The 16,636-nt window shown below is 41.9% G+C and overlaps 1 protein-coding gene across 1 annotated transcript in view; it reads right to left on the reverse strand.

The window, feature by feature from the left end:
- The window catches only part of LOC118085084 (disintegrin and metalloproteinase domain-containing protein 9-like), a 33,493-nt gene extending 18,173 nt beyond the window's left edge, over nucleotides 1-15,320 (reverse strand). Inside the window, exons 1-4 of the mRNA XM_060274016.1 lie at nucleotides 15,259-15,320; nucleotides 6,086-6,164; nucleotides 5,524-5,600; nucleotides 4,350-4,551 (exon numbers count right to left, since the gene is read on the reverse strand). Coding sequence (XP_060129999.1) covers nucleotides 4,350-4,551; nucleotides 5,524-5,600; nucleotides 6,086-6,164; nucleotides 15,259-15,320 — 420 coding nt within the window. The remainder of the gene's footprint in view (nucleotides 1-4,349; nucleotides 4,552-5,523; nucleotides 5,601-6,085; nucleotides 6,165-15,258) is intronic.
- Between the last annotated feature and the right edge of the window lie 1,316 nt (nucleotides 15,321-16,636).

The raw sequence follows: 16,636 nt of genomic DNA on the forward strand, positions 1-16,636 counted from the left end.
GAAGGACAAAACATTATGCTTAGAATACTGGGGCACAGTAATTCAAATAGGTCATTTTTGATTGAATCACTCAAGAAAACAAAATCACAAACAAAGTGATTAGAGACTCCCTGGTCAGTTATCATTCCGTTTCACATCTTTCTTTTGGACAAAACAATGTAGTTAAAAGATGTTAGCTCCAGTTTAAGGCACACCTGAATTTTCTAGTTTTCTGGAAGTGTACCTGTTTGTTATTTAGACTGGATATGGCCCGAGGATGCACTTACTATACACAAAGAAAAACATTATTTAAAAATACTATAAAATATAAACAATAAGTTTAAGGATAAGAAAAAAATCTTGGGCATCACTAAATTGATTTTTTTAAAAACCAAGAATATTTGCAGGGTCAGGATGCGTTAAATTAGGGCCAAACAACCATTAAGAACTCTACCTGATGAACTAGATTTCTAGCTACAAATCCAGAAGAAAACCACATTTCTGTGTGAAATAAGACCTAAATTAGAAAGATCCTACCTAAGGTGGACGATTGGCAGATGAAGCTGATAGAATTCATGGAACTGTCTGAACTGACTGGGAGACTCCGGGACCAGGGAGAAGAATCAGTGGAAGAAGATTGGAGGAAATTTAAAGTTTATTTAGAAAAGAATTATAAAATTAGTAAAGGATTTGATAGTATAAGGAGGCTGTAGAAGTAAGTTAGATAAATGTAATATGTGTTAAGATTTAGATATATGATAAGATGTTGTTATGCTCTTAAGATTAAAATTATACTATGAGGTTTTGGAAATTTTTGATTGAAAAGGGATTAAGAGTAATACTTAGAATAGATAATTAAGAAATAGAATGTTATTAAGCTTTAGAAAGTGCCAAGTAAGTGATTTATAGAAACGTAGAAGGGAGGGAAAGGAGGAAGATATGGAATATAAAATTGAATTATGTATTTTTATTTTTGTTGTTTATATTGGTTGTATATGTTAAATCAGTTGTTTTTTATGTTTTGTTACTATAAAATACATATACCCTGTTTCTCATATTTTAAGACATACCCATAAAATAAGCCATAGCAGGATTTTTAAGCATTCAAGGAATATAAGCCATACCCCGAAAATAAGACATAGTGATAGGCACAGCAGCAATGCCGGCTGCGGGAGGAGGAGGAGGAAAAAAATAAGACATCCCTTGAAAATAAGCCATAGTGTGTTTTTTTGAGGAAAAAATAAATATAAGACGTGTCTTATAATATGAGAAACACGGTATATATATATAGAGAGAGAGAGAGAGAGAGAGAGAGAGAGAGAGATCCTAAGACCCATCTTTGCTGCCAGAGGCATAGCTAGCTGCTCGGCACCTAGAGCGGCAGGGGCAGGGCAAGTTGTGCACGGGGGCGCTGCAGCAAGCTGCCCATGGAGTCTGCCTGGTGGACGCAAGCCCAGCCCCACGCTGCTGTTTTGGGCAGCGCAGGACCCTGAGCCACTGCATCACTCCCAGAAGAGACGCGTGGCTTGGGCATGCTGCAGGCCAGGCCCCGTGGTAAGTGCTGCCCCCCACAGTGTGCCATTTTGTCACCCCCTCAGGGGTGACAGCCGGGGAGGACCGCATCCCCCGTCCCACACCCCTGTTTCTGCTACCATTTGTGTTTGGGTGGACACACTACTCCTCAATCAAAGCTAAACCAAAATCTTGGATATCTGAATTGTTTTCTATTGGGGCAGCAATCAGTTCTCCATGAGGTTCACAGAAAAGACTTTTAAAAGAAGCAAGAAATCATTGAGATAATGGAGTTTCACTCCATAGTTTTCTGTTTGTCTAACTGACAAACCTACATATAAAACAAATGGGAGAATAGTGTCTGCCCATCTTGCTTCATATCTCATATTTTATTTATCCATGTGACCGTTTAGAGTGATTATGTTTAACATGCCCTTCACCAAAGGTCTTATAAAATATACTCACGCTGTGAACATCAGAGATCATACGAAGCATTATCAACACTAACTGAGTTTCATTGCGATGATTGAGAATAAACTAAGAGATAGAGAAAATGAAAGACAAAATGTTTAACTATGATTTGGGTTCTTCAGATGCATTCAAATTCCCTCCTCATCATTAATACTCCTTTGGATAATTTTCATTAAAATATCGTATGTTGAGAGTTTCATAAACCTAATATTCTGAATGAATACAAATACTCCAAACCACTAGAAACTACAAGCTATATATAAAAAAGGTGTGGGATATATGCATCTTTCAACAACTATTGAAATTAGTAATGTAATTTTTTCCCCTCAATAAACTATCTTGATTGTTCCATTTAGCTGGCCAATGATAACAATATGCATCCTAATAACTCAAACTATCAATATGCTTTAACTGGAAGTCTGAGGTCCTGAAAACAAAATTGATAGAGATTTGTAATATTTACGTTGATTGGGGTGGGGTGGGGGGTGTATGTTTCAGTGTGATATGTGCATGTGTATTGCCATAAATATGTTACTAGTAAGCCACTTTGGAATTATTTGTATCTTGAAAGGCAGGATACAAACAATGGCAATAAGCCTACCATATATTTTAAGGTGGAAACATCTGCTTGATATGCATCTGAACACCTCTTAATATATAACAAAATTTTGCATTAGGAGGTTTCTGTCTATGTTTAAATACAATTGGACAACATTTTGACTCAAGACAGTGGACATCAAATCTTTAAAAAGTGCACTGGTTTTTTGGTCTCAGAATTCCTGAGCAACACCAAATATGAGGCTGCTAGTAAAAAAAATATGGCAACATTTACCGTGCTTTTGTCAACAACAGCATAATATTCTAGATATCTGATAGGTGGGTCATATTCAAGATCACCTAGCTGAAACAAAATATACATAAAACAAAGTTTCATTGCAGAAATGTACCATGAATATTCCTTTAGAAGAAACCTAAACAGGCCTATCACATAAAATTAACCTTACAATAAACAACTATACCCATTATTCAGCTAGAAGCTCTTACACCAATAATTCTATTTCTTTCTTTTTTTCTGTTACCAAATCAATAATTCTCTTACCAAATCAATAATACCAAATCAATAATTTCATCCATCCTTTACCCTAGTTAAATTTATTGATTTAGTTATTTATAACCCGATAAGAGAAGTTATCTAGGTGGCTTACACAGAACCAAACTAAGAATCACCCCTACAATAAAAGTACAATCGTATGCAACAACAAAAACACAACAATAGATTGAAATGAATAGCATTATTGTTTTATTACCTCCCCTTAACTCAAAGGTCCCAGGGCAGGTTACAATTAAAAATGCAGTATTTAAAAGTTTAAAAACATTTAAACTGTTGTTTTAAACTGTTTTTAACACTGTACGTTAAATAACTTAAACTTAGAGTGTTAGAGATCTTCCTCTTTCAAAAAGTTTCTTCTGCAGATACAATAACCAAATGTGCCCCTAACTTACACTAAAGCAGGCATAGGCAAACTCGGCCCTCCAGATGTTTTGGGACTACAACTCCCATCATCCCTAGCTAACAGGACCAGTGGTCAGGGATGATGGGAACTGTAGTCTCAAAACTTCTGGCGGGCTGAGTTTGCCTATGCCTGCACTATAGTCTCCCTTCTTCTCCTTTCTTACATTCAGGGGCATCAACTATATGGGGCGGAAGGGGCATTGTCCCCCTCAATATTTGTGTGTAGGGGGCCAAGCCCCCCAATATTGAGGGCCCCCCCAAACAGATTCCCACCTGCAAACACACCCTCTGTGCTCCCTATCCCCCATCGCCGGCGGGCAAGCGCTTGTGTGCCAGCAGGAGCGAGGCACAGAGCGTCATCTTCACTCTCTGTGCTCTCCAGCCCCTGCCACTGGCAGGGCGCAATGGGGATCTCTGCAGGGGGTGCCTGGTTTGCATCTTCCCCAGATTGCACGCTTAGGGCAACAGCCCCCCTGGCACCTCCCATCCAGCACATGATGTTGTGCATATGATGTCATGTGACACTGGGCCCCCTCAATGTGGGGGGCAAGTCAGTGCCCCTGCTCACACTCCACATCCTTCCTGGTCAAGACTACCATCCCTACTCTCTTTCGAAGAGCAACATATTCAGCAACAGAGGATGTCACTAATATCTATTTCCCACCAAGCAGCAATGTGGAATGGCAGAAACTATCAAAATTGATGGTGGGAACCACACTTTTCCATTTCCCTTCTACCCACACCAACAATTAGGATCATATCTTTCTACATCCCCAAACAGGGGAGAAGGATCTTAGGCTTGGAATATTTAAGGCACATTTGGTACATAAATTCAATTTAATGTATGGATTCAGCAAAACCAAAAACTACTTACTCCAATGGCAGAAGGAATTGGGCCATCACTGTCAATTATTCTTATTTCTCCAGCTTCACTTCCTAAATATGTTCCATCTTCAATTATTCCTCTGCACGGTTCAAGGTGCTCTGGAGTCTTTCGATAAATAAGGTGTTGAAATGTGGAAGAATTCTCAATAGGTTCAATTTCATAGCCTAAAATCCCAATTTGCACATGTCCCCTGGGGGGTTGGGGCAAAAACCCAAAAGACAGACTTAGGGTCAACAAATCAGCAAATGCATTAAGCCAGGGAAAGGCAATTGACGGTCCTGGATCATATTTATCTGGCTGGCCCAATAAAATTTTAGCCATGATAAATATATTAGACAATGCATGGGGTTTTTTGCTGCATGGGTTGCATTGTCTAATATATTTATCATGGCTTGTATATTATCTTTGAGAGATATTTCCCTAATAAAGCCCTTTGATGTTCATTGATGTACTGCCCTATAACATAGTTTAATCTGAGTTTATATTAACACCCATCTACAGGTTTACCACTCCCATCAGCCCATCTCCCATTCCCACCCACCCCCACCACCCTCTGTATATATATAGGGTCTGACACTTCTGTTTCTAGTGTATCTGAAGAAGTGTGCACGCACACGAAAGCTCATACCAAAATATAAACTTAGTTGGTCTTTAAGGTGCTACTGAAGGAATTTTTTTATTTTTTTTATTTTGCTTCGACTCAGACCAACACGGCTACCTACCTGTAAATAGTTTAATCTGTTTGCTATTATAATTGCCAACAAATTATAATCCACATTTAAGATGGAGAACAGCCTGTGGCATCCAATTTTTTGTATATTGCTATGAGGTTTCAGTCCATGTACTTGGAAGATTCATAATTTGAATCATTTAATCATATAGTTCCTTAAGAATTGATGTTATTTTGCTACTTAGAATTGAAGGTATAACAAGTATGTTTTGGGTCCCAAAAACTGCCTGCTTCCCACAGTGCTTTATCATTGCGTTTGCATATACAAGAACTGAAAACTAAATTAAACTTAGACAATTGCTTTACCCAGCTTTTATGGAGGGAAGTCTGCATAAAATCTACTCTGAGAATAGCTGTAGAGGCACAAATATTCACAACTTAAGGCTCATGGCATGTATATCTCTTTCAGTTCTACCCCAACATCTTTATTACCAAAGCCCAAAGCAGGTAGAGAGGAAGGCCTGAGAGTCTAAGGCGTCTTCCACATATCCGCCGTAATAGCAGTCATCCTGCAAGGACCAAATACACATCTTTAGGGGGGGAAATCAAATGAAGTTGAATAGAACAGCTTGACAAAATGATTGAACCATGCTCAGCTCAGGGTTAAGAACTTTGACATCCTGCACAAAACCAGGTGATTAGTCATAAAACCCATACATTATTATTTCTGAATCACTTCTCATGAGGCATCATTTACAGTATGATATATATAAAACAGTTCCATATATAAAAACAGTTAAAAACAATTACATATTAAAAATGTAAATGGAGCAAAATGCAGAACAGTGTGAATAAGATATTGGGTTTCAACCAGAAGTATTGATACTCCAGATACTGGAGTTCAACTGGAGTTATGTAGAATCTACCTGAGTTCTACATAAACTCTCAAAATTTACAGTAAAAAATTTCTATTTTCACATGCCCATTTTTTAAAAATTGGGCACATGTCTCCTAATACCTTTAAACCATTGGGGTGCATATGAATAAAATTTACCTGAATATATGGATAATCTGCAATCCGGTCTCCCTTCACATTATATGTATAAATAGGCATATTTGCAGTTATAAAGGATCTGAAAGTTTTAAAATAAATTAAATGGCAGAATTATAGTTTGCTAGTTGCAATCTCTGAGGCATGGTAAAGTATTGCAATGGATTAAGATGGCTACTCCTCTAAAAGTTACATAGTTCAGCGATGGGCTCAAACTTTCATTTCTATTTTCACATCTTATTCCTATATAACTTTTCTTAATAAGAAAAAAGAGTAGTCTTCCACATCTACAGGGAATGCTTCTTGGGACAGAAGTCGCACATTCAACAATTTATCAACGGATGCAGCCACTTACCTCTGTTTAAGATGAACAACTCTGGAATTTTCTTCCATTTTAATAAGATAAGATACATCTGTCTAAAGTTAGACCGGGGGTGGGGGGTGGGGGGTGGGGGGTGGGGCAGAGAATACAGAACAGTTAATTAATTCTCATTACCATCCTCCCTGAGAACTTACTCTTAATTCATCATGTGTTCAAGCTTGGAGAGGGTGGAGCTTATGAGAAAAGCTTAATCTAACAGTTATGCACTTATTTATATAAATCAGATGGTTGTAAACTTGATTAGATCTATTCATGTCTATCAGTGTTCTGTACTATACCTCTATGTACCACATTCTGGGAGCAAACGATAACAAAACTAGCAATAAATTTTGATAAGGAAATCAGACACCGATTATCTTTTGTTGTTACTTTTTAAAAATTAGTGCTCGTACAGAGAAGAAAATAATTCATTTTAGTTCCTAATCCAGAAGGTCCCCTTTCCTTTCTCCAAACTTGTTTGACCAAGATTATGCTATTGTGATTTAAAGAAGAACAGGCCTGGAAACAGCCATGGCACAGTTTCCCAAACTCTCCAATAAGAAAGGGAGGTGAAGTCATGTCAGACTAGAAACTGCTTCAGGGAGATAGGTATGGTAAATAAAAAAAATCATTCAGTAGCACCTTAAAGACCAACTAAGTTTTTATTTTGGTATGAGCTTTCGTGTGCATGCACACTTACCAAAATAAAAACTTAGTTGGTCTTTAAGGTGCTACTGAAGGATTTTTTTTATTTTACTTCGACCCAGACCAACACGGCTACCTACCTGTAACCAGGTATGGTAAATGTTAACTCAGATACCAGGTATCTGAAGAAGTGTGCATGCACATGAAAGCTCATACCAATGACAAACTTAGTTGGTCTCTAAGGTGCTACTGGAAGGATTTTTTAAAATTTTGTTTCCATCAGTGTGTATGCATCTATATCTATATGAATATGTATATGTGTGAGTATGGGTATAGTATATATCATACACACACCCCAAACTCTAGTACAGAGCTTTCCAAACTATGTGCCGTGACACTGCAGCGTGTGTTTCCTGTGAACACTCCCAGTGCTTCTCCTGGAGCTAGAAAGGATTAGTTTAACCTCCGGTTTAGTAAAACTGAATTTCTGAGACCCCCAGATCACTGGCGGAGGAAGGGGGATGCGGCCCGCCCCAGGTGTCATCCCCAAGGGGGGTGACATCGCTAAGGTGCCCCCGTGGGACGCTTGCCGTGGGCGGCATCACCCCCGTGGGATGCTCACCCCACCCCATGGGCGGCTTGCCTCGCTCCCGGGTGCACAGCAATCTCCACCCCCACCCCCCAGGTATAGGGTGGTATATAAATTCAAGAAATGCTAATAATAATTGTGTCACGATATGATGCATGTCTAAAAGTGTGTCACTAACATGAAAAGTTTTGAAAGCTCTGCTCTAGTAAGTACTAGATCACTGACTGCATTTTAAAAAATTAGGTTTGAAGAAATATCTGGAGCAACTCAAATGGTATTCAAAAGGAAAATTACTTTGCTACCCCTTGATTCCAGCCGCTTTGGCACTATTACTTCAGAGTAAATGTATCTTTGTGTTGGTTGTACAAAACCTATAAAGAAACAGAACAGTGAAATCAACATTTGCAATCCATGGAATATCTAGAATATCTTCTTTCCCATTCTGCTGTTCTAGAGCTGAATTTAGCTGTACAGTGGTACCTTGGTTTACAAACTTAATCCGTTCCGGAAGTCCGTTCTTAAACCAAGGCGTGCTTTCCGATAGCAGCAGGGGACTCAAATTACAAATGGAACACACTCAACAGGAAGTGGAACATGTTCTGCTTCCAAGGCAAAGTTCACAAACCAAAACACCTACTTCCAGGTTTGCAGCGTTCTTAATCCAAGTTGTTCATAAACTAAGCTCTTCTTAAACCAAGGTACCCCTGTACTTAGATCTCCGAGCAGCGAATTTTATTTAAAAGGTTTTAATGCTACCTTTCAGTAAAGGGCAGCTTACAACAGCATAATAAAATATAAAAAAACAATAGAAATAAAAAACAACAACATGAAAATCAACAAGGGAATAGATAAAAGTAAGCAGCAAAAAAATGTATTAAAAACAGCCTGTGAAATTCAGCAGAACAGATAAACCTATAGCCATCTTACGCTAGATTGTTTATTTTGTAAAAGCCAAGGCAAATAAAACTGTCTAGGCATGGCACCAGAATGACACCAGAGACAGCAAGATGGACCTGCCCTGGGAAGACTTATCACAGATGGTGTGCCCTAACCTGCTCCAGCCATATGTGTAACTATAGATGGTATGGGGTTTTATTTTTAAGAAAAACACACCAGGGCCGAGCAGCAGCAGCAGGAGGAGGGGGAGGAGAATCCTTAGCACCACCTCAGAGCAAAATATTCCCAGCCTCTGTGGGGAAAACCAAGTCAAGGCCTCAAGCGGCTTCTCCTCAGCCATTTCCCGCCAAAAGCATTCCCCTCCTCCCTCCTCAGAGCTCCAACTGCCACTTGGTTTCAGCACCCCAAGCTCTCCGCTGCCACTCAGCCTAGAGGCCCGCCCCCTCAAAGCCCCCATTGCACCGTTCGAAACTCTTAACTGCCTCCTCAGACTCAAGAGCTCCAATAGCAAGCAGGCTCAGTTTCAAGTCCCTCCCTCCTGGCTCTTCGGTTGGCTTGTTGAGCACTCCGACCCTGCCCCCTCAGAATCAATGCCAACGGATGCACCAATCCGCTCTGGTCCTGCTGAATGCCACTCCACCCAACAACGCAGAGTGTGCCAAATAAAACCTTAGCAACAGCTGCAGCTGCTCCAAGCCCCACCTCTTTAGAGCTCAAGCTGTCACTCGGCTCCAAACTCCGCCCCTTTCCAGGTACTTCCTGGTGTGCCCTTCCTCTTTAATGTAGGGCTGCCATATTTCAAAAAGTAAAAACCAACAACTTGTTGCATATCCGGACATATGGCAGCCCTATTTAATGTTCAGTGTTTTACTGTTTTATATATATGCTGTAAGCCACCCAAAGAGGCTTGGGAAAACCAGCCAGTTGGGCGAGGAATAATAATAATAATAATAATAATAATATCATCCTCATCACCACCACCACCACTGTGTGTTATAATAAAAAAAACTTGCTCCTTTTCCCTTGGGTACCCAAGAGCCCGTCTAGAGCCGCCATTTCCATCCTTCAAGTAACGTGTGAAAGGTTCACCACCTGCCCTCGCAGGCGAACTTAATGCACAGAGGTTGCTACCTACCCCCGCTCCCTATGCCTCTTAACGACAAGGCAGGTGGAAATTTAACCTGTGGGTAACGACGCTTTCTTTCCCTACATTTGCAGAGGATCCCCCGCCTCTGTTTGGGCTTTTCTACTATCTATCGCTCCCCTTCGAAAAAGATACACAAGTGCTCTTTCAGAATGTAAAGCTGGCAATCGTGCGAATACAAAGGGGTGGGGGCGGGGGGGGGGGCGTGTGATCTGTTTACTTGGCGAGAGGCACTCTCCCCTTTATTCGAGCTCTGAGCCCTTAGTTAAATTAATAAATTCCGGCCCTTGGATGTGTGTGAATGCAGAAGCGGTGGCCAGCAACACACACGCCCACCCTCCCCAGGGAACCTTCTGACATGTTAAGGCAGGATCAACACCACTGATGACCAGGCCTAGTGGGGAGGAGGTGGTGCGGAGTTATTCATTGATTTTTAAAAACCTTTTCCTCCAAGAAGCGCACATGATTCTCTTCTTCCATCTCACCCTCACAACAACCCTGCAGATTAGCCGGTGGAACGATTGGCTCACGGTTGCCTCGTGAACTGGAGATTTCTCATTCAATATAGGCCAACCACTTAAAACTACTGCGCCCTGCCTCTTACTCGATCCGTGCGGATGATGTTAGAAGATGAGTAATTAAATAGTCCTGAGCTGGTATGTTGGATGTTGTTGGGGACAGTGATGGTGTTGTCCGGGTGTATGTGGCAGCAAAGTTGGCATCTGGGTTCATTGCAGCTCTGGTACCAGTGTCCATGTTAAGTCTGGTGGTTGTGTTATTGTGGGTGAGGAGTTGTTTAAGATTGGGTGGCTGTCTGTAGGCAATGAAAGGTCTTCCTCCCAGAGCTTGAGAAAGGGAGCTGTCATTGTCCAGGAGAGGCTGTAGATCTCTGATGATGCGTTGTACTGTTTTAACTTGGGAGCTGTATGTGATTACTAGTGGTGTTCTGTTATTTTCTTTTTTGGGTCTGTCTTGCAGCAAGTTCTCTCTGGGTATCAGTCTGGCTCCGTTGATCTGTTGTTTAACTTCATCAGGTGGATATTTTCGTTCTAAAAAGGTTTGCTGTAGATCTCTTAGGTGAGAGTCTCTGTAGAGTTGGAACAGATGCGGTTGTAACGTAGGGCCTGGCTATATACAATTGATTGTTTGGTATGTTTGGGATGGTAGCTAGAAGCATGTAGATATGTTTGTCGGTCAGTTGGTTTTCGGTATAAGGTGGTGTCTATACGTCCATCCTGTATTTTTATAGTAGTGTCCAAAAAACGTATTTCTCGCATAGATTGGTTCATTTGTTAGGTTGATGGTGGGGTGAAAGTCATTGAATGTCTGGTGGGAGGTTTCCAGGGTCTGTTGTCCATGTGTCCAGATAATAAAAATATTGTCAATGTATCGTAGGTACAAGAGAGGTTTGAGTGGGTAGGAGTTTAGGAAACGTTGTTTTTAAATCTGCCATGAAGATGTTGGCATACTGTGGGGCCACGCGGGTGCCCATGGCTGTGCCGCTGATCTGGAGGAACAGGTCATCACCAAATTTGAAGTGGTTGTGGGTAAGGACAAAATGGCAGAGTTTGGTAGCAAAGTCCGCTGTGATTTTATCTGAAATGGTGTTCCTTATGGCTTGTAAACCATGTGTAAATCGCAGGCTTGTATGTGTGGTGTGTGTTTTACTTTGAGGGGTGGTTTGGGGACCTCGGCACACAATAAACGGGCAACAAAAACTGTTTGTTTATGTTTTCTGTTTTCTTTCCACCAAGCAGAGATAATATGTAAGTGTGGTGTCAGCTCCCTAAAAAGGTCAACAACTCTGGGAAAGGGGGGGGGGCGCCAGAGGGATCTTCGCACCACGGCACCGGATAGGCTTAAGGCGGCCCTGTTTAATACGCATGCACAATAAGCATCGCTAACTAAACTTTGATTCTTACCGTGATCTGTTACATATTGTTAGTTTACATGCATGGGAACCTGTGTTACGTGTGGATGTAACAATTTATGTTCTAGTTTATTAATTGCTTCTTTGTGATTGACGTATTAGCTGACCTTCCATCCCAGTAGGAACGGCTTCTTGCTGAATCATCAGTTTCTTTAAAGCAACAGGTTACCATAACTCTTCTAATATAAGCATATTCCAGGATTTATAAGGATTTACATTATCACCTTAATTGGAGCCCTTTGGGCCCCTGCTACAGAGCCACCATGGTAATAATATCATCATCATCATCATCATCATCATCACACCACCACCACCACTGTGGACTGCTTCATGGTGTGTGTTATATATATAAAAAACTTGCTCCTTTTCCCTTGGGTACCCAAGAGCCCGTCTAGAGCAGACATCCCCAAACTGCGGCCCTCCAGATGCTTTGGCCTACAACTCCCATGATCCCTAGCTAACAGGAACATTGGTCAGGGAAGATGGGAATTGTAGTTCAAAACATCTGGAGGGCCGAAGTTTGGGGATGCATGGTCTAGAGTTCTTATGTAGGTTCTCTATTGCATAGCTGCCAAGTATCCCGTTTCCGCCGGGAAAACCCCTTTTTTCTTACCGTTTCCCGGCGGTCTCCCGTTTAGTGAAAAATCCCGGTATTGTCCCTTAAATCGGCTTTTGCCCGGCGGCCATTTTTCTGGTGCCGCTTTGCCCTTCTATGGACACCAGAAAATGGCGGCGCCGGCGCCGGAAGTCGCTTCCGCGCGCAAGACCGGAAGTTGCGTGACGCGACTTCCGGTGGCTATTTGCCCTTCTATGGACATCAGAAAATGGCGCCGCCGGCGCCGGTAGTCGCTTTTACGTGTTTCCGGTCATGCGCGGAAGCGACTTCCGTCGCTGGCGCCGCCATTTTCTGGTGCCCATAGAAGGGCAAAGCGCCACCGGAAGTTGCGTCACGCAACTTCCGGTCATGCGCACGCTGCCGATCCCGGATCTTTACGTCCCGAACTTGGCAGGTATGCTCTATCGGTAAGAGAAAATAACAGAGGCCAACCAGAAAATATTGAGAAGCAAAGCTGGTAGTAAGCCTGATCTTTATTAAGGCTGTTGCAACAGGGTACTCCCCTCACAGGCAGGAGAAAGGAGGAGGACCCAGAACAAAGGTGTGCCTGCCCTTATATAGACTTTTGAAATAGCCTACCCTGTCGCTCAAGACCACCCCCAAAAAACATCATTCATACATCACAGAAAGATGTGGTTCCCTACCAGAAATTGGAGTGTGCTGCTTGATCAGGATTGCTATCCCGTACTGTTTCAGACATGTGGTTCATATACGTCTGTATGTGTTTGTCTTGTTCCTATAACAGTGTGTGCTAAATCTTTTTGATTTACTGTATATTCCTGCGTATAAGACTACTTTTTAACTCGGGAAAATCTTCTCAAAAGTCAGGGTTTGTCTTATACGCCGGGTTGTATTTCTTATAGGACAAGTCTATCCCAAACTCTATATTTTAACTGGAAAAGTTGGGGGTCGTCTTATACACCCAGTCGTCTTATACGCCGGAATATACGGGTAAATAAAATTGTAAAAAAATAACATTGTGAAAGTTCCTTTCCTAAACATGTCATTGGTTTTCTGGAAAGCTTAAATACCAAAGCACCAGTATAACTGCCACCACCAAGGAGGCCGGGTCTGTCCTGCCACCCTCTCCCTCCTTTTGTCCCAGCCTGGAAGAGTCTCAGGCTGGGAGGAAAGCAAGTGGGCATGTGAAAGGAATACAGGAAGGCAAGTCATGAGAGGGTGGAAGGATTGGGTCGCTAGTATCACCCACATGCCCCTTTTACTTTTAAAAGGGTTTCCTCCACACCTTTTTACTATGCTTGTGGCAGTTCTGTGTTTCAGCATGCAGGATTGATGCCAATTTATTTATTTATTTATGTATTTATGTATTTATTTATTGTTTAATTTAATTTAATTTATAGGCTTTCCTAGATTGTTCTCTGGATCTATGAGCCTCTCTTTTAGAAGAGATTTTGCTGGAAGCTGCAAATCACTGACTTCATTTTCAGGCCCAAGTCATTTGCTTCCGCTGAGCTTCCATGCAATTATGATCTTATTATTCATAGCATTATTTATATCTTGCTGCAATAACCAACTCTCCACTCTGCATCATTTTCTTTTGAAAGGTATGGACCATATGATGTTAAACAGGCAAGCTATTGCTTATTTAGGAAAAAAAATAAAATTACTATTCCCACTAATAATAATAATAATTCTTTTCAGGGACTGTGACTGAAACGACTCAAATTTGCATTTTGTGGGTATGCTGAATTTTAATTTTAACCCGGTTGTATTGTTTTTACCTTCTCCCTCCCTTCTTTCTTTCTTTCTTGCTTCTATGCTATTGAAGTGCATGCACTTTCTTAAATAATCAAAAAGTTTTTTAAAAGCAGAAAATACACAGTGTACATCAAAAGCAGAATTGCAAGGATAAACAGATTTGTTTGCCAGGATAAAGAAATCAGATGGTAGATAAGTTCCAAAAGACACTGTTATAGCAGCCTGCTATTTGATTCCCCAAAGACAACTTTATTTTTATTTTTTTTAGAAATATCTTTATTGTTTAAAAAGGCATAAATACAATCAATACAAGGTACACAAATATTCACACATTCAAAAAGGAGAAATATATAAAGGATCAAAAAACACAAAAAGGACAAAAAGAAAAAGAGGGGGGGGGAGAAAAAAAAGAAAAAAGAGATAAAAATAAAGATTGGTCTTCCAATTATTCCGTCTGCAACTTCTATTATTCCAATTTTCTTGCACATTCATAGATAAGTTAACTACTTTTTTTAATTCATATATTGTAACTCAGGTTCAGCCTAAACCCGCTATTAGGGATTTCGATAGACAACTTTATAGCCAATGTTCCCAATCTGAATTGTCATTGAGAGGAATAGGATCAGTTAGTCACTGATAAGATGTCTGGGGAGTTTATGCATCTTTCCCAAGCACTGCCTGCACAGCGCTTTTCACTTCCTTATTCCTGATTTTGGAAAACAAAGAACACATTGCAAATATAACGCTGAATAAACCAACGCCCAGGCTCCGAGGCTCCGCCCCTTTCCCAGCTCTGGCCCCTCCCACAAGGAAACAATGGCCTGGCCTTCCTCTTGTTGACATGGCCGTCGCCCGCGGCAACCAGGCCACAGCCGAGGGAGGCCAGGCAGCGCACCAGGCCGCAGCCTGAAGCAGGGGGGCTGGAGAGACCCTCTTGTTCCCCTTCCTCTTCCCTCTCTGGGACCCGAGCCAGGATTTGTTCAGCAAAAAAACAAAGAGAGGGGAAACAAGCCAAGAAAAGACCCTTGCGGTTGGTTTCCCTGAAGCGTTTTCTTTGCACGCCCTTCACGCCCGCCTGCGGCTTGGACCCCCCTCACGGCTGCCCTTCTGGAGGGGGGGCAGAGCAGCTCCCCCCCCCCCGCTGCAATATTCCCCCCTTGCTCAAGCAGCTTGAGGAGCTGCACCGGAGATGGGCCTATGCTGGGCCTTTTGTTGACAAAGGACGCTTCTGACCTCCCAGGCCGGGCACCTCGGCGCATGTGCAGAGTCCCTGACCTTTTGAGGAGGGCAAGGGCGGTGTGCATGCTTCTCTTGCTTTGGAAAGGCCCGTCGGGCATAGCGCCACCTGCCATGTGCAGAGGGCCTTTTCCCTCATGAGGAAATGCTCCTTGGAGGGGCGGCATGGGGCGGCGGGTCCCGGATTTCGACCGCAAGCTGCCTGCCTAGCGTGACAGTCGCCTCCTCACAAGCACCCTGGGAGTAGCATGAAAGAGGAAGGCATAGACACCGCTTAGGGCCATTGGGCTCACCTGACAAAATATACCGTATTTTTCTGTGTATCAACCCCCCCCCCCATGTATAAGACGCCCCTTGTTTGGGGGGACTCCAAATTGTGAAAATGGAGGGAGATTGCATCCCTCTATAAGACGACCCGCAATTTTGAACACAATTTTTTAAAATAAAAAACCCCGTCTTATACACGGAAAAGCACAGTACGTGCGTTCTCTGCACACGCACCTTGCAAAACGGCGACGACATTGTCTTGCTTAACTGTTTTCCACTGATAATTTAATTGCCTTATTCGTTTATTGTAAACTACTTTGGTGGTTGCTGTTTCCTTACAATTAGGTGCATGTAAACTCTATGAAGTAAATACATAATGAATACATTGTAAAGCAGGCATCCCCAAACTCGGCCCTCCAGATGTTTTGGGACTACAATTCCCATCATCCCTGACCACTGGTCCTGTTAGCTAGGGATCATGGGAGTTGTAGTCCCCAAACATCTGGAGGGCCGAGTTTGGGGGTGCCTGTTGTAAAGGGAAGAAAATGGAGGAAATCGGAGAACGCAGCCCCACAGAATCTCTGGAATGGAAGACAATGCCCCTTCGAGGGAAAAGTCTTGAGTAATTATTATTGTGCCATTGTGCAGCTCGCATTCATTTAAGTGGTCACTGCGAAAGAGAAAATTCTCATTTTTGGGTAACCTTTCTTTAATATTCCATAAGGTGTTGTATGCTGAATAGACTTTCCTACCACACATAATTTAAGTGATCGTATAGGTCTGTAGAAGGGTAGGCCTTTATTAGTAGCTTGTATATACAATGGAAGTTGGTGTCTTTTCAAAAGCACTTAGACAGCTGAAACTGTAGCAGTTCATCACAGGAGCAGTTTATCAAAGGAAACCTAAGAAATCCACTTTAAAAAAAAGTAATAATGTAATGAAGCTAGGCCGAAATTTCTCATTCAACTCCTAAAATTTCAAATTTCCAACATCTATAGTTCTGGAGCACAATCCACTAAAATATATGAGAAAATTAATTTTCTGCTAATGCCCTATTACTATGGAATTCCCTTTCTCCTGCCCTGTGGGAAACAGCAGCCATCAGTTTCCCCAGACATTTCATAAAAACATGCCTTTTTGCCCAGGCTTT

The sequence above is a fragment of the Zootoca vivipara genome, chromosome 4 (genome assembly GCF_963506605.1).
Source record: "Zootoca vivipara chromosome 4, rZooViv1.1, whole genome shotgun sequence".
Classification (NCBI taxonomy): domain Eukaryota; kingdom Metazoa; phylum Chordata; class Lepidosauria; order Squamata; family Lacertidae; genus Zootoca; species Zootoca vivipara.